Source organism: Artemia franciscana, chromosome 20, assembly GCF_032884065.1.
Source record: "Artemia franciscana chromosome 20, ASM3288406v1, whole genome shotgun sequence".
In the NCBI taxonomy this organism is placed as follows: domain Eukaryota; kingdom Metazoa; phylum Arthropoda; class Branchiopoda; order Anostraca; family Artemiidae; genus Artemia; species Artemia franciscana.
The window spans coordinates 20,731,461-20,750,680 of NC_088882.1; the positions used below are offsets into that span (position 1 = coordinate 20,731,461).

General features: G+C 35.1%; 1 protein-coding gene across 1 annotated transcript in view; it reads right to left on the reverse strand.

Moving 5' to 3' along the window:
• Nucleotides 1-9,571, reverse strand: part of LOC136040017 (rab effector Noc2-like) — a 137,365-nt gene extending 127,794 nt beyond the window's left edge. The window contains exon 1 of the mRNA XM_065724084.1: nucleotides 9,372-9,571. Coding sequence (XP_065580156.1) covers nucleotides 9,372-9,436 — 65 coding nt within the window. The 5' untranslated portion in view covers nucleotides 9,437-9,571. The remainder of the gene's footprint in view (nucleotides 1-9,371) is intronic.
• Nucleotides 9,572-19,220: the final 9,649 nt, after the last annotated feature.

Genomic DNA, 19,220 nt, shown 5'->3' on the forward strand with positions numbered 1-19,220 from the left:
TTTTCGACTATGGATGTATTGGGGGCACATGGTGCGAATGGGTGATGGAAGGCTACCTCATGACATATGGTGTTGCACACCCCCTGGCCTCCGCAAGTCAGGGAGACCCAAAATGACCATTGGCAGGATTTTAGAGAAGGAGGCGAAGCTGGCGAGGTCTTCGATGGAAGAGCTTTGGTCGAGGGCTCAGAACAGGTCATGGTGACGAACCACTGTTGCTTCCTTATGCACCCTCAGGCGTGGGAGGACCTAAGTCTAAGTAAAGTAAGTTTTTCGACTATGCTGATCAAAATAGCAATCTCAGAATTTTGATCCGGTGACTTTGGGAAAAAATGAGCGTGGGAGGGGGCCTTGGTGCCCTCCGATATTTTGGTCACTTAAAAAGGGCACAAAAATATTTAATTTCCGTTATAATGAGTCCTCTTGCGACATTGTAGCACCACTGGGTCTATAGGATCACCCCTGGGGAACACGCATCCGTGATCTGTCTTCTGGCAAATAATACAAGTTTCACATTTTTGTAGATAGGAGCTTGAAACTTCTACAAGAGGGTTTTCTGATACGTTGAATCTGATGGTGTGATTTTCGTTAAGATTTTATGACTTTTAGGTTAGGTTTAACATAACCTAACCTGATACACTGAATTTGATGGTGTGATTTTCGTTAAGATTCTTTGATTTTTAGGGGTGTTTCGCCCTTTTTTCTAAAATAAGGCAAATTTTCTCAGGCTCGTAACTTTTGATGGGTAAGACTAAACTTGATTCTAGACTAATGCGATTCTTTTGATGTAACTATTGGTATTAAAATTCCGTTTTTAGAGTTTCGGTTACTATTGAGGCCGGGTCGTCCGTTCCCACGAACTGTTTGATTAAAAAAAAGTAGTAGAACGCAACCTTCTTTTTAGGACGAAAATGAGAATTTTAACACTTATTGTATATGAAAAATTTATTACAATTGAATGATTTTGGTCGTCGGCGTATATTCTTAAGCTGAAAGTTTTGTTGTTTTTTTTTTCGCCTAGAACTTTGCCTTAAAAAGCTTGATTTGGCTAAATTTTTAACCCATATAATATAGTAAAGTGGTCAGATATAGCCTTAAGTCTGGGGCTTTGCAATTCAAGCTTAGATTTTTAGCTTTTAATCAGTACGGGTTAAAACTTAATCTGACCATTTAGGCCAAGCATAGATTTCAGCGATTTAAGGGCTCAAGAGACGTGTTTTACTAAAACCTAGCTGCATGTAACTTAGAGTAGTATAGCACTAACAGGGCCAGCGGACACATCATTTGCATAATCAGTTTACTTTGCAACCAGATATTCTTATGTATACAGAGGATACACCTTATTTGCATATTATGGAGGATACATAATTTACATACATACATGAGCACATAATTTGCATATACATACTAGTACAAATTGCCTCTACACCGGTGGGGACAGGATTTGCATAACCAGTTTCCTATGAATATAGAGGATACACCTCACTTGCATATTCCGGCAGGGGAATAACTTCCATATTCTTATGAGTACCTATTTTATATATGCCCATGAGGCCCTAGAAATCGGACGTAGCAACCAGAATCAATATAAGGCTGGATTTTAAATGTATTTTATACAAGTAAAAAAGCAGAATTCAGAGAGAAAATAGTTCAAATATATCTTTTCCATCAAGTTTTATTTGACAAGATATACAAGCAAAAACATCAGTGGTTTGCTTACACTATTGAAGTTGATAGTGGAGCTGGCAGCAAAGATACAAAGACAAAATTACCAAATGTAGAAGCAGAAATTACAAGTGGGTGTCGACTAAGTCTTGAACGGGATGAAATGTTTGCGGGATATATGATATCATTGACCAAATTCAAATTGAAGGAACAGCTATGTTTTGTAGCAAAACTTGATATAGTGCATATACATAGATTTCAATATGCTTTAAAAAATAATAACTTGAATCAGTATGTAAAAATGATTAATGTATATGTTATTTTAATTATGAAATAAAAATATTTCTAAATCAAAAATGTTTTTTTCTTGTTAGATATTTTTTAATGTCTTTTTCTTGTTAGATATTTTTTAATAGGTTACCACTCCTCTCTCCCTCTTTCTCTCTAGGGACATTTGAAGTAGAAAGAATCTTTGTTCTTTGGATTTTTTAATTAGTCTGTAATCAGCTATTGAGAATGTCAGTATTAAAAAATGGATGGATTTATGAAACATAAAATTCTGTGGAATCTTGTGATTATGGAAAAATGTTTGAATTTAAACGAACAATTCAAAAGTTATCAGTGCAAAAGAAAAGATTGTCTCAAAGAATGCATGACGATATTATGAAAGATAAATCTTTAGCTTTGAATTATTGTATGATGCTTATGGGTCGTGCCCAAAATGGATTTATCCAATTTATTGACATAATAATCGGTACAAAACAAAATGATATTGTGGATTTGCTTTTGAACACTGCTTAGAAATTCAGTGATGATTTAAGACTCTATTCAAATGATTTTTCAGTCTGTTTTTCTTGAGAACAACAAATAAGTTGACAATTTAGAAAATCCTATCCAAACAGGTTTAATTGATTTAAAGTGTGATGTCCCTCGATTGCTCCTACTCCTCCTCTTTCTCTAGAACAAGAAAAGACCACTCCCTTTATCGATCAAAAGTATGTTTCTTTTTGGCAGTGAGAGAGTCGAAAGTGAAAAAAATGTTTTATACGTATCCACTATGTATGTATATAGTGAGTAGCTGGTCATCCTGTGAAAATTGTAAAATTGTTGGCAAGTATGATGAAAAGTTTAGATTATGCAAAGTTTATGATTAAGAATACTTATCCTGGTATAATTTTGAAAAACCCTAATGAGACTTTGTTTATTTATAAGAGACTGGCATCGCCGTGATTTTAAATTGTTTTGGGTGGAAGAATTAGGTCCACGATTCAACTGCTGGAATAACAAGAGAGTCTCGTTTCTACGTCTTCGATGTGAAGACAATGGCTAATTTGATTATAAGCCTACTGATTTTTATTTGGCTGTTACAAAAAGTGATTCTGCACTTGAAAACACTGTATGTGATATTGCTTCAAATAGGACGATTAAAATACGTAAATTTTATAGTATGAATGAAAAAAGTATCATTACTTCACAAAGGAATACAACAAGAGTGAAGTGACATTGTACGGTAGAAAATGTATCCCTAACTTTGTACATCAAGATAGATAGTGATTTCAGATGATCTGCCAACATTAATTGTTCTCGTTAGCTACCTATAGATAGAAAAATAAATGTAAAGAGGAGAAAAAACCATTTTTTATGTATATACATTTTTATTAATAACACATTTACAATCATTTTTCTAACACTTTTAGACAAAAGTCACAGTTGTAGACAAAAGTCTAAAACTTACTGCGTCATTGGCGCTTTACTGAAAACTATACGTGCTTTGAACAGTGTTGGAAAGTGCAAACGAAGTCAAACTGAATATTTGATAATATAAAGATATTAGTTGTTTAAAGATCATCAGTTCAAGCTTTTACTTCACTGTAATTTAGATTTTCATCTTCAAAGCTGTAACCAATGGAAAAGAATATTTTTTGAACACTTTTAGACAAAAGTCACAGTTTTAGACAAAAGTCGATAGATAGAAAAATAAATGTAAAGAGGAGAAAAAACCATTTTTTATGTATATACATTTTTATTAATAACACATTTACAATCATTTTTCTAACACTTTTAGACAAAAGTTACAGTTGTAGACAAAAGTCTAAAACTTACTGCGTCATTGGCGCTTTACTGAAAACTATACGTGCTTTGAACAGTCTTGGAAAGTACAAACAAAGTCAAACTGAATATTTGGTAATATAATGATATTAGTTGTTGAAAGACCATCAGTTCAAGCTTTTATTTCACTGCAATTTATATTTTCATCTTCAAAGCTGTAACCACTGGAAAAGATAATATTTGTTCAACAAAGCACCAACGGTGCAGTATCCTTTACATTTATACAGTTTGGGAAGGGGACAGTATCAAAAACATTGTTTGCAGTGAAACTAAATGTGTCGTGAACAGTCTTTGGAAAGAAATAATAAATGAAAATGAATTCTGATATACAATTATACTAAGTGGTGAAAGGTCATCAGTTCCAAATTCAATTTTACTGTAATTTTTATTTCCAATATTGTATAAAGTAAAAAGAAAATATTTTTCTTGCACTTAGTTTTCAGTAAATCGTCAATGACGCGTGGTATGCTTTGAACTTTTACAGTGAGAGAAAGAGGCAATACTGAAACTCTTGTTTGTATTAATTTTTGCTCGTTTCAAGCTTTATTTCCATATTCAATATAAGTTTTGCTCATTTTAAGATTTATCTATTCATTTACACTATTACCTATTGCATTTTTGTTTATTATGATTGTTTATTTAAGTTCTGTTTGGTTTGACTTTCATTTACTCTTCAATAGCAAAATATTTCTATTCCTTTTGAGCTTTATTTGCTTATTCAATTTAAGTTATACTCGTTTTAAAATTTATTTATTCATTTTTATTAGTACTTTTGTATGTTTTTTGCTATGATTTAGAGAAAAAGGGTGTGGGGTTGCTTAAAGAAAAAAAGGGCTGCGTATCATCTGGTTACTTTTGACTTTTAAAAATGGAGCTAGAACTTTCGATTTAAACCGGATTAGCCTTTTCTGAAGTCTATACTATTACCTGGACAACCTGAACAACGGACAACTTGCATAACTTATAGCCCATGCCCTGGAGACAGTTGGTGGTTTTGTCAACCCCCGAGGTATAATTATTTTAATTACCTCACCTTTGGACTATTTCCAATCAACTTTAAATGTCTCCAGGGTATAATTTACAATACTTGCCCACAGGTTTTGCTGGGTTGTGTTATGCTTAGAGTCTTTGCTATATGATCTTTGGAATAAAAAAAAAATGATACGGCATTAGACTTTACAGTCCCTACCCGCGGTGCTGATCTCCGTTTCTTGGCCCTTCAGCCAGGAATTGCAATGGGGGGCTGGGGGCCAATCATCCTGTGCTTTCGCACACCCTTCCGGTTTACAGTTTGAACAAAATGACTAAAAAAAAAAATGATCAGACGCAATCGGGGAAAAGAGGGTTAGTGGAGGGTGGCTAGTTGCCATCAGATCATTTTTGACTCTTAATAATTTGAGTTCCCTCCGAGGTTTGTACGACAAATTTTCCCACATGCGCAAAGAGCATAAGGTAAAACCCACCCTTCCCCCGGGCTCTGGGGGGTATGTTGACCCCGAAGTTTTTGTTATCTGACCGTTGGACTATTTTAAACAAACTGACCTGAAGCATTTGGGGAACAGAGGGTGTGTCTGGGGGGATGGTAGGTACCCTCTAAGAAGGTAACTAGAACTTTCAGTTTCCAATAAAATGAGCCACCTCTGAGATTTATACGACCACCCCTTATATAAAATCTTATATTCTTAAAACACTTCAACCCAGGCTCTGGGGGTTTGCGTTGACCCAGAGTTTTTATTATATGATGTTTGAACTATTTTTTAACAAAATTGATATGTAAAATTTTTTATAGGATTGGTTTGAGGAAAAAGGGCGTGGGGAGGGCTTATTGCCCTTCGATCTCTTTTGAATCTCCACAAGTGAACTAAAACTTACAGCTCTAAATCAAATGAGCCCTCTTTGAAGCTTATACGAGCATTCCTTTATAAGAACCATATATACCCCAATGGCATAAATTACAATGTCCGCCCCCGGTCCCTGGGGGGTTGTGTCGAGCTCGGAGTTTTTATTATCTGATTTTTGAACTATTTTTAACAAAATGGCTATCTCAAATTTTTATCAGATGGGGTTGGGGAGAAAGTGTTTGAGGGCATTTGCCCTTCGACTTCTTTTGAGTCTTAAAAAGAGAACTAAAACTTTCGATTTCCAATAAAATGAGCCCTCTCTGAAGTTTATACGTACATCCTTTCTATAAGAACTATTTGTGCGCCCTGGGTATTACTTACAACACTAGCCCCCAGGCCCTTGGGGCTGTGTCGACCCTTGAGTTTTGTTCTATGATCTTTGGACTATTTTTCAACAAAATAGCTATCTCAGGTTTTTATTAGATGGGTTTGGGGAGAAAAGGGCTGGGGGAATTTGCTCTTCAACTTCTTTTGACTCTTAAAAAGTAAACTAGAACTTTTAATTTCCAATCAAATGAGCCCTCTCTGAAGTTTATACGTGAAACCCTTCTATAAGAACCATATATGCCCCTGGGAATAACTTACAACGCTTGCCCTTAGGTCCTGGGGGGTTGTGTTGACTTCGGAAGTTTTGTTATGTGATCTTTGGATCATTTTTAACAAAATAGCTATCTCAAACTTTTATCAGATGGATTTGGGAAGAAAAGGATGGGAGGCCATTTGCCCTCCAACTCTTTTTACTCTTAAGAAGTGAGCTAGAGCTTTTAATCTCCAATCAAATGAGCACTCTCTGAAGTTTATACGAGCATCCCTTCTATAAGAACTATATATGCCCCCTGGACATAGCTTACAACGCTTTCCTTCGGGCTGGGGGGTTTGCGTCGACCCCGGAATTTTGTCATATGATCCTCGGACGATTTTTACCAAAATGACTATCTCAAAATTTTTATCTGATGTATCTGGGGAAAGGGCCTGGGGGCTAGTTGCCCTCCGATCAATTCTGACTCTTAGGAAGGGCACTAGAACTTCCGATTTCCAATCGAATTAGTCTCCTCTGTAATTTGTGTGACGACCCTTCCATAGGAAGCGCCTCTGGAAAAAAAGATAATAATAATAACATATTGGAGCCGCATGACCTTTTCTGTAGGTAACGCTATAGGATTGCCTACTTTTATTTTCGATTTTTATGGCAACAAGATTTGAGGGTTATATTCCTGCATAAATTTAGCAATTTAATTACTCTTCTTTCCCCTCTGTTTACTCCCAATTAATGACAATATATGTCTTTTGCTCCTGTAAGAAGGAAAATTACACTTTCTAGAACTCCATGATAATAAATTTTTCCGTTCATTTTCTGCTGATTTTTCCTAGACATTCCTTATTTTCCAACTTGGCGCCCGCTAAATTTTAAAACTGTACAGCTGTTTGTGAAGATCTTTTTCAGTATAAATTGGGTTGCCAGTTTTCTTTCTTTTTTTAGTGTATATGGCTGTGGAACTTTCCACTTAACAAATTTAATTAATCAGATGTCATTTTTATTGTTCTTGGTGCCTTAACAAGTGTGAGTAACGATTTTCGGTTAGCTCACAGACACTATTGTTGGTAACATTACTAGCAATAATGTTTGGACATGATGACACATAGAGCCTCTAATCTTCAATTGTATTTTTTTTACATTCTTTTCAAATGAAATTAAGGAGCAACATTAAAACCTAAAACGAACAGAAATTATTCCATACACAAGTGGCGTTTCCCCCTCCTCAATACTTTCCTGTTCATACTGAAGTTATTTAGTACTTTCAAAAAAGCTTTTTACTTCTAAATAAACGGCCCTTGCGTTTTATGAGTCGTTCTTAAAGAATGGGAACAAAGGTCAAACTTCAGCGTAAAGAGTAAGGCATTGAAGAGGGGAAATCCCCATCATGTACGGGATGATTTCTCTTCTTTTTAAGTTTTAATATTGCTCCTTAGTAGTATTCCCTCAATAAATTTAACAAGGGCCGAACCTCTTCGAATCCCGGTCTGGACACTTTTTTAAAACTTCTTCAAGGCGCAGGTGTTATTAATTTCATTCATGATGCAGATGCCTGTTACACAATAGGGGGTGGGGGGGTTAAGATTCTTTGATTGTTAAAAAACCTACGAGGGTCAGGAAAAAAACCTTCAGGCCCCGCAAAATCATGATTTGTTAAGTTGTTATGCAATATGACTTGTTAGAGTTCAGGGTCGATATCCAAGCGGGGAAGTCCCGGTAGTGAAAAAAAATGATCATAGTCTAATATTTACAGCACGCTGCAAGGCGGGAAACGCCCATGAGGTCGTCCCCCAACCAGATGGAAGGACACGACAGGGGCCTTCTTAGTCATGGCAAATATTCAGGAGGATGTCCACATCCTTGCAAGAGACCGATCCAAATGGAGACACCATGTAGCATCACTCTCGACGCCGGAAGCATTTCGGCAGGAGCATTAAGTCAAGTAAGTCAAGCAATATTTACTTATGAGGATGACGCAATCTTACATGGATTGTTTTGGTCCTGGTGGACCTTTATAGTCCAGCAAAAACTGATTTTGAAGGTCAGTGGTAGGACTATAGTGTGTCAACATCGAGGATATTATTCTTGGCATATTTTTAGTAATGGATTCTTTTACTCTGTTGGATATTTAAGGCGCTAGCAATGGCGAAATGAATCCAGAAGGTCTAACGTAGCAGTAGAAATTACAAGAGGTTGTCGGCTAACTCTAGAACGGACGAGATGTTTGCACGATATGTAATATAATTGTAATATAATTTATATATAATTAATATAATTGTAATAACTGCGATATGTAATATAATAGATCTCATTTGATTTTAAATTGCAAGTTATAGCACCCTTTTTAAGAGTCAAAGTGATTTGAGAGAAACCAACCCTCAACCGCGGGGCAATCAGGAGCCAAAGAGGAGGGCAATCACTCCTCCTCCTTAGCTCATAGTTTTCCATACACTTCCAATCAAAATTTAAGATAGCCATTTTGTTCCAAAAACGAGCAAAAATTAAAATTAGTAGGGTTCAAAACCCCTATGCCTTCGCTAGGCCTGAACAGAATTTGCACATTACTAAAAAAAAGTTTTTGAAAAGTTTTTCACTTTTATAACTTCCATAATTGGAATATAATTAACATTTTAAGGAGTAAATATCAGCATATGTATATCAACTGACAATACAAATTATGTTCTGGCCTTGAGAGGGCATAGGGGTTGCGAGCCCTACTCGTATTAATTTTTGCTCGTTTTGAGTTTGACTGGGTTATTTATTGAAATATTCTGTTCATTTTAGGTTTCATTTATCTGTTGATGCTGGTTTTTGGTAGTTTTATGCTTGATAAATTATTTGATTGAGTTTTATATTTTTGCTCATTTTTGGTTTAATGAAGTTCTTTACTTTTCTTTGAAAAACTTATTTTGTGGATTTTTTTTTAATAGTATTAAAAAGCAAAATAAAAATATTGAAATATTACAAAAAGCAAGGCTACATATTCTTTTTCTTTATATTTTTATGAGCACCCCATAAAACCACTAATTCAAAGAAAGTAAGCAATTTCTATCTCTAAGTTGCTTTTTTTTAATGATCAGCCTCTGCATCTGGCACAAGCCAGGCTTCATCATTTACTAATTGTCGAGAGGCCCATTCCAATTTCTGAAAATATTACTCACTTTGCTCTTAGTGCAAGCTGCCTATCATTTGGTGGAACCCAGGCGTCTTTCTCGTTAAAATCCATTATCTCCTCAGCCTTTTCACCTTGAAGCTAGTTTATTTGCACCTATAATTATAGTACAAAGTAATCATGGAATGGTTTTTCATAAAACTGAGACATTGAGATGCAGCAACAGGTGAAGCGAAAGTTTGTGTCTTTGCGCATCTCGTGTGCGGGAAACCAATATGTTCCGGAACAGATTAAAAATGACTATTCTCCATAAATGGAAGAAAGTTCTAAAACAGACATCATTGTGTTCTCTTTTCATAGGAAAATGAAACATTAGTCGTTGATTGTTTCATTTACTACTATCAGGTACGTAAGGTAGGTGACTAAAATTTGGTCTATATGATTAATGGACTAGAAACTATGGTAAAAAGATATTTTATTCTATTTAAAATGTTCTGGGTGAAAAAGTTCTGTAGCATAAAAATAAAGCCAATGGCCCACAAACCCCAATAATTTTCCATATAAGGTTTTAAATTTGCTTGAAAAATAAAATTTAGATTTTTGACATAAGCGCATGCTTTGAATGGATGCTAATGTGATGCGGCGCTATTAATATGGTAAAATAACGTGTCAAAAATCACAATTTCCTTGACCATTTAAAGCCTAATTGATTTTTGACAAGGAAAGGGTTAAAAAATTAAGTCAAGAGAAATCATCTTATAGACACAAGCAAGGTTTTCTATCAGATACAGTGAATTATACTGGTCTGATAATTTCTTCTTGGCTCTTCACTCCGTATTTGTTTAAATTAAGCAGCCTTAATAATGCCAATTACCTTATGGGGATAACTCCAATAAAAACTGTTTAAAACCTTAACCACCCGCCCAACTTAACTTCTTTTAAAATTATTGTATCATTTCTGCTTATCAATTAGTCTTACTATTGGATAAGGGTTGATCTTCATTGGATATTCACTAACGCACGTGCGTGACTCCCTGATTAGCCACAGATTATTAGGATTTTTTTTTATACGTTCGGAAAAGCTAAAAGCGATATTAGTAGAGTCCTAGAAAATTTTTCGCTTATCCGATAGGTTGTTACTTGCAAATATAACGTTAATCCTGGTTAAAGCAATGTTTTTTTCAGGAAAGCATTTGATTGTGAAAGCGTTGCTATGACAACAGAAGATTTATGATGATGAGCCTTCTGTTTGCCTTGAGGTGAAGCGTTTCCCCTGTAATTAACTGGTGAAAAAACACTATTGATGAATTTTTTTTCTAAAGAAAGAAACAACAGAGGCTGTTCAGTTTCAAGGGCGAAAATCCTGACTATAGGGTAGGCCCTCTTAAGCTATGGGTTGAGACCCCGAATGGTATTGCACTGTAAAATTCTGAGGTTGCGCGAAATTTTAATGTTAAACATTTAAATGCGCGGTTTTATAACATCTAAGTGTGTACTTTAGTGGAGTTACTCTCACAAACCTTCACACATGAAAAAGGTTGGGATGCGTGCACTTGGGTTCAGACAGATAATAATTCAGTAACAATGACTGTAATGTAAACTATTGTAGTATTGACTCTCCTCAAATTGTTGCCATGTTGGCTTATTTCTCCCCAGACTGGTTTATGTTGATGGCGAATAACGATAATTTTTGTCATTCATTTGCTAGCTTAAATCTTGTCTAATTTCATTATGATCTGGCTTATTTTTTGGCATGAAAATGCTACAAACTCTGCTCGGGCAGGACAAAGTATTGAAAAAGCATACGAGAAAGAAAATATGATGAATAATTTCTTCAATTTTGCTTTACATTTCAAAATTGTAACGGTAATTAACAACCTCTTTATTTGAACACTAAGTTCCAGAGAGTATGAAACTTTCAAAAAACTAATGCATCTTGAGTCAAAGCATTTTTTTATTTGAATCAACCAAAATAATATTTTGAAAGACCGTACAAATCTTTATTATCAATATTATTATTAGGGAGGGGGGTTCACTATCAGAAGGTTGCGGCTCAGGCCTCCAAAGCCCATTGCCTCTACATCCCAAAAAAACTATGCACTATTTGCGTTCTGAGACCATACTGGCTATGCATGACGCACGAAAACAAAGAAAGGAAATAATAAATGAAAAGAGAAAAATCAAATAGGTGAAAAACGAAGATTTTATCAGCCAGTAGCAAAATATGAACAACAAGCAATTATTTCGACAATGACCTCCGCCAAGTTGTCCTCAGTGTTAAAAAAAAAATAAGAAAGAGGAAAAAGAAAAAAAGAAACAAAGAGGAAACAACAGCAAAATTTGCCCTTCTTAAGTGAACTCTACGAGAGGAAAAAAGGCACTGAATCAAACAACAAAAACCAGCTTGAGATCAAGGAAAGAGAAGTTACCAATTAGATTGAATAAGTGTCCTTTGCCTTGCAACAGATTTCGCCTGTCTACAATTTCGGTTTTCATTAGATATGCGGACAGGTTGTCTTAAATTAGACTGGGCGAAAATATTCATAGAGTATTTTAATATTAAATTGTTATAAGTCGGGCTTAAGGAAATATCTCCCGTGTCTCTATTTATAGCCAAATTTCTATTTATATGTTGTTTTATCTCAATTGCCTCTTTAAAAGATTGTGGTAGGCGATTTACGGTAGATATTAAAGTTGCCTCTTCAAAAAGAACTAAATGGTCAGGATTTTCGTATATATGCTGAGCCAGAGCTGAGCCAAAGTTGTCATTTTTATTTTCCAATCCCAGGGACTTATCTTTTGAGTGGAAGTTTTTTTCTCAATTGCCAGTGTAACTGAATCAAGGGGAACGGGCTCCCAATTTTCCTGTTTTACCTTTTTTAATCGTCTATCTATTATATTTTCAATGAGATTGATTGGGTAGCCATTGCAGAATAAAATATCTTTAACATAATCTAACTCGGATTTTACATGTTTACGTAAACATATTTTTAGAACCCTGTCGACTTAAGAAATTACTACCCCCTCTTTTTACACAAGGAGGGTGATTTGACGAGAAATTTAGATACCGATCATTATGGGTCTTCTATATATAGAAGTTTTAGAATATATAAATTTTCTATATATAGAAAATTTGAGGCTAGGAATATTTTTTTTTAATTAAAACATCCAAGAAAGGGAGCTTTCCTGAATCTTCCACTATTGCAAATTGAAGTTTCGGATCAAAAGAATTCAAATGTTTCAAAAAATCTTATAGAGAGTCCTGACCATGTTCCCAAACACCATCAGATTCAGCGTATCAGAGAACCCTATTGTAGAAGTTTTCAAGCTCCTATCTAACAAATGTGGAATTTTGTATTTTTTGCCAGAAGGCAGATCACGGATGCGTGTTTATTTGTTTGTTTGTTTTTTTCCCAGGGGTGATCGTATCGACCCAGTGGTCCTAGAATGTTGCAAGAGGGCTCATTCTTACGGAAATGAAAAGTTCTAGTGCTCTTTTTAAGTGACCAAAAAATTGGAGGGCACCTAGGCCCCCTCCCACGCTAATTATTTTCCCAAAGTCAACGGATCAAAATTATGAGATAGTCATTTTATTCAGCGTAGTCAAAAAACCTTAGAACTATGTCTTTAAGGACCACTTATTCTCCCACAGTCCCCGTGGGAGGGGCTACAAGTTACAAACTTTGACCAGTTCTTACATATAGTAATGGTTATTGGGAAGTGTACAGACGTTTTCAGGTTTTTTTTGGTTGGGGGACGGGTTGAGAAGAGGGGGATATGTTGGGGGAACTTTCCGTCGAGGAATTTGTCACGGGGGAAGAAAATTTCTATGAAGGGAGCGTAGGATTTTCTAGCATTATTAAAAAAAACAATGAAAAAATAAATATGAAAAAGTTTTTTCGACTGGAAGTATGGAGCAGCATTAAAACTTAAAACGAACAGAAATTATTACCCATATGAGGGGCTCACCTCCTCCTAATACTTCCCTCTTTACGCTAAAGTATTTTTAGCAATTTCAACTATTTATTCTACGGCTTTTGTGATTCAGGTGTCATTCTTAATGAATTGGGACAAAATTTAAGCCCTAGTGTAAAGAACGAGGTACTGACGAGGGGGTGACCCCCTTCATAATTGTAATAAAAACATGAGAATACAAAATTCGTTACGTAAGCTAATTTATAAGTTACGTATATCTTTTACTAATAAAAACATTCGTAAAAAATTAAAAGTTCTAGTTGCCTTTTTAAGTACCCAAAAAATTGGAGGGCAACTGTGCCTCCTCCCCCTCCCTTTTTCTCAAAATAATTCGATCAAAACTATGAGAAAGCCATTTAGCCAAAAAAAAAAGAAAATGCAAATTTCGTTTTAATTATTCCTCTGCGGAGAGCCAAAATCAAAACATGAGTTGATTCAAAAACGTTCAGAAATTAAATAAAAAAAAACAATTTTTTTAACTGAAAGTAATGAGCGATATTAAAATTTAAAACGAACAGAAATTACTTCGTATATGAAAGGGGCTGCTTCCTCATCAACGTCCCGCTCTTTAAGCTAAAGTTTTTTACTGTTTTAAAAAGTGTAGTTGACAGAATGAGTCAAACCTTAGCGTCCTGTGGTGGCGCAGTGGGTTTGACCTTAGCTTGGTAATACAGGACCCAGAGATCGAATCATGCTGCAGTATTGCACCACAGGGCCGACGCAGGGACCTTAGTAGTCAAGAAAAGTTGGTGGTCTGATACACTACAGTCAAACCTTATCGTAAAGAGCGGGGTGTTGATGAGGAAGCAGCCCCTTTCATATACGAAGTAATTTCTGTTCGTTTGAAATTTTAATGTCGCTCCTTACTTTCAGTTAAAAAAACTTTTTTTTTTTATTTAATCACACCCAAGGAGCTTTGTATTCTATCAAAAGGACCTAAATTTGCAATGGCTCAGACACACGTAAATATATCAGAAATTATTACGAGTGTGAAGTCCGGTATTTTTAGCTCTCATGGTGAAGTTGAAAATCCAGACCTACTAAGAGGGGAAATAGTAAAGAGTATTCTTGATTATAAGCCGTCATGGTCGCTTACAACTCAATCAAAGGAAGAAATTAAAATCCTCCAAAATTTGAAAAAAGATACAAATACAGTAATTACACGAGCGGACAAAGGAGGCACAGTTGTGATTATGGATTCTGCAGATTATCAATATAAAATAAATACCCTTTTATTGGATAAAAATATTTATAAAGAAATAAAAACTGATCCCACAGATAAATACACCAAGCAGTTGAGAAAAGAATTGGAAATTTTAAAAGACAATAGACTAATCACCCCTGAAATATACAAAAAGTTTTACCCAAAAGGTTGTTCAGCCCCAAAATTTTATGGTGTACCCAAAATTCATAAGAAGGATACTCCGTTACATCCTATTGTAGCATGTTATATTCTCCAGCTACAGGAGTAGGAATATTATTAGCTACAATTTTCAAGTCTCTTCTAACAACTCAGAAATCTTTTATAAAAAAAATCCACAGATCTTGTTGAGAAGCTGAAAAATCATAGTATAACAGAAAAAACTATCTTATCTAGTTGTGATGCAGTTTCCACGTTTACTTCACGCGATGTCCATAAATGTGAACAGGCCTTACAAAGAAAATTAGAGGAAAATTCTGCTTGGTCAGATTATAAAACCTTGGAAATTGACACAATAATGACACTTGTTCCCCTTAAAACACTCTCTGGTTTCGTTTCGTTGATGATATTCTTGCTGTTTGGGAACATGGTCAGGACTCTCTAAAAGATTTTTTGGCATATTTGAATTCTTTTGATCCGAATCTTCAGTTTACAACTAAAACTGGAAGATTCAGGAAAGCTCCCTTTCTTGGATGTTTTAATTATAAAAAATTTTCCTAGCCTCGAATTTCTAATTCTAGCTGGACATTCTTCTATGAGATGCCTTCTTGTTTCCATATTGGTTATCTCATATTTTTGGCATAATAGGAATTCACCCCTTTCTAGTCGGGAGAGATGTTATGCGAAATTTCTAATGTCTGTTATGGCTTCTGTAACAATTCTCGTCTCGGACCATTTCAGTCGTAGAAAATATATAGGCAGGGTGGGGTTGGACTTCGGGAGTAATTCCTTCGTTTCCTTACACCCCCACCTTCCTATGCCAATTTCCTTCCGCTCTCTCATTGCTCCAGCCCCTCACAGTCACCTTCCAGCAACTCTAAGATATTGGGATAAACAACTCTGGACCATAATATCTCAGTGATATCCCAGCCTTAGCTGCTTCATTTGCCATCTCATTATCCTTTATTCCAGAGTGCTCTGGGACTCACATCAGGGTAATTTGGTTTCATCTGCGTGCCAAGCTATTCAGGACTTCATAAGATTCCATTCTATCCATACATTCTGAGGAGCCTTTTTAGGCATGCTTGATTGTAAGTTAAGACAGTTATATCTTTTCCTGTACTTCCCTTTTCTAACAGTCTTCCAGCTGCCCGTACTATTCCGAACATTTCGACCTGAAAAACTGAAGAAAGCCTGCCGCCATGTGTAGAAAAATGATAGAAATATTAGATGAAAGTAAATATGCCAATTAAATTCAAAAAATTTCTTTGCCAAACGACACTGCCTCGAATAGAATGTGCAATATTGACAAGGACCAACAAGTAAAGAATGTTACAAGAATTAAAGAAAACCCAAAATTTTCAATTCAGTTAAACGTAACAACTGATATTACTAAATTGGCTCAGCTGTTGGAACATGTCAGGTACATTTCTAAAGATTCATGGAGAAGGAAGTCGTTATTTTTTGTCCTAGGAAAGACCATACTGTGGGGAATGACATAATTATACTGTAAAGTTGACAAATTTTTAGTACTGAAGGTTTGGAAAGAAAAAATTGCTGTTGAATATGCACAGATAGTGTATGAGTGTTGACGGGCAAAAATACTGGTTTTGGTTAATTTTTTCAAGTTGCTCATTATCATCATATAACTTTTAGTCACTGCCTTATCCTCCAGGAGGCCCTTGCAGCGAAAAACTTACCATCAGAATTAAACGATGTGCTTCAGAATGCTGTTAAGATTACAAATTTTAGTAAGTGCCATACCCTTAACAGCCGTTTATTTTCAAATCTGGATAAGGATTCGAACCACACAACTTCATTATTACAAGCATAAGTAAAATGGTTGTGAATAGGTTTAAGTTTAAGAATATTATTGTTGTTAAAGGACGGAATTGAAATATTTTTAACCAAACGAAAACGCTTCAAAATAACTTATGACCATCCAAGTTGCGTTTTGTCAGGTATCTTTGCAAAAGTAAACAATATCAAGTTTTATCTCCAAAAAATGCAATATTTTTACTCCAAATGGTAAAATTGAATGTCTTATAAAAGAAAACATCTATATTTGTTAAAGTATAGAAGAAAAATTGTTCCAAATGCTTTCCAGCGTCGACAATTTTATAACAGAGAGAAATCTTTCTAAGACTGTTTATTACAAAAACTATTGCAAATCATTTAAAAGCACTTGAAACACAGTTCTTTGCACATTTTATATCAAATATTGATTTTAAAAATGTAGCTTCGATTCAAAAGCTGTTTTAGATTGGCTTAAGTGAGACTGATCACCTGCCACTTGAAGATCATGAGCAATCTGCTGAGCTATCGAGTAACTCAAACTTAAAACTAGAGTTTCCAAAACAGCCCTTAGTTGAATTTTGGATCAAAACTTGAAGTGCTCATTATCGCTGGTATGGCGTTAAATATTTTTCTGCCATTAGAAACTAAATATTTATGTTAAGTTATTTTCTCAGCTTTAATACCTATTAAATCTTAGGATTGTTCATCACTAAAAAATGTTAAAGAGGTGTTAAGTCCAGCAACATCAAACATCGTTATGCAATAAAAGAAAATAAGCACATTCATCTCATTAAATTTTTTCTTTAATTTTAATTTAATACTTACCATTCAACGCCTGGGCTGCCAAAGTGACACATTTTGTGTCAGAATGACACAATTTGATGTTGCGTGACACAATGACACATTCAGTCGAAATGATTACACAATCGACGAAAATGACACATTTTTCAATAAAAAATGACACAATCGACAAAAATGACACATTTTTGTCATCCAAGTCTTGTTTTTTAAATGGTAATAAAAGAAAAGCAAAATTTCAATGTTCTACCTCCAGAAAAGCTACAAATTAATGGAAGGGAATAGCGCTGCCTAGCAGTGGCAGTAGTACACAAACAGTACGGAATACAGGACAGATGCAATTACCATTTTCAAAATTTAAACCACGCGATGAAAACAGCCATAGGCGGAAATTTCAACTCAAAAGGCACGCTGAATATTTTAACTTAATTGGCTTCTTGATTGAGTATTTGATGTAGCCAACTGGTATGTATTTGATAGTAAAAAGTAAACAGCATGCAGTTTACCAAAGCTGTATGCATCAGCACCAACTCCCATTTTTAGGAGTATAGGAGGAGTATCCCACCTCGGAAAAGATTACAAATTTCCGGAGATGTCTTTCCTTCAGAATAATCCATCTGGCTTAAAAAGGCACCGACAAATAAGACAAAAATACTAGATTGAAGCTAGTTGAATGGCTTACATATTGAGTAAATAAAAAGCTTAGCCAATAAAGTTGATTACGTATAGAGCCGATTACGACGTCGTAAGAAAAGTCTATTTTCAATGAAAGTTCTTAAGCCGAACTGGCCAGACATGACAATAAACAACAAAGAGAGATAAAACTCCACAAAAAAAACTCAAACGAGACTGCGGCCAGTAGAGAGGAAAGACTAAAATAACGCGGATATTTCGCCTGCATCCAAACTAGGCGTCCTCAGCAGAAGATAAAAAGAAAAAACAATAAACTAAAAACAAATAAAACCACCACCAATAATAATAAATACAATTGTCGCTACTTATCCACGTAGGGAAAAGAAGCTATTCGAGTTACTTCAATGAGAACACCAAAGCAACTGAGGAAAAATTATGAAAATTGAAACTTAGTTAACTATTCTGTTGCGAAATAATCCTCTTGTATGCTATTATTGAAGCAACTCTTTTGGGTCTAGTAGGTAATCTTGTCCCCTGGTGATTGTGTAAAATTTTAATTCCCTTATTGACTATTGGTTCATTTTTCTAAAGACAGTCATAAATAGGGTCAATATTTAAATTCCCCGTGTCTCTATTTATTGAAAGATTATCAAATATATGTTTTTTAATTTCTGTAGCCTCCCTCGCCCACTGAGAAAAACCTCTATCATTAGAAATAGCTGTAGCCTATTAAATAAGAAGATAAATAATAAGGTTGTGAATTAAAAAAGTCTAAGAAGCATTGCTTTGTGAAAATCTTCCTTTTTTTTAAATGTAAGAGTGTTTACATCAACCGACAATTTCCAAACGGGAATTCACCGGCGAATGTCTAAAATATGTTTTTTTCTCCTTGGATTTAGTCGGCGATTTTATTAAATTGAATCGAGGGGTCCCACAGTTTCTAACAAATAGTGTGCATCTCAGAGTGTCACGTGTGCTACACAGTTCCGCCACGCTTGGCACATTTTTTCATTCAATTTTTCACGAGAATAAACTAACCTTATTTTTTTTGTCGGAAGATCGGAGTATTTCGCAACGTTGCATCATATATACCCTAAGGCCTTGAGGGTTTCGCCAAGACCTATTATCACACAGAGTTGCCACTACTATGTTTAAATCTATGAAAACATGGATTTTCTAAGCCACGACATTGATTTTGGGAAAACCAAAGAATTTTTGAAATTGGATTTTTTTTTAGCAAACATTGATATACCTAGATAAAGAAAAAAAAATGCATTGGATTTGATGCAGATCGACCAAAAAGTAAAGTTCAGTCTTCTTAGACAGATTCTAGAA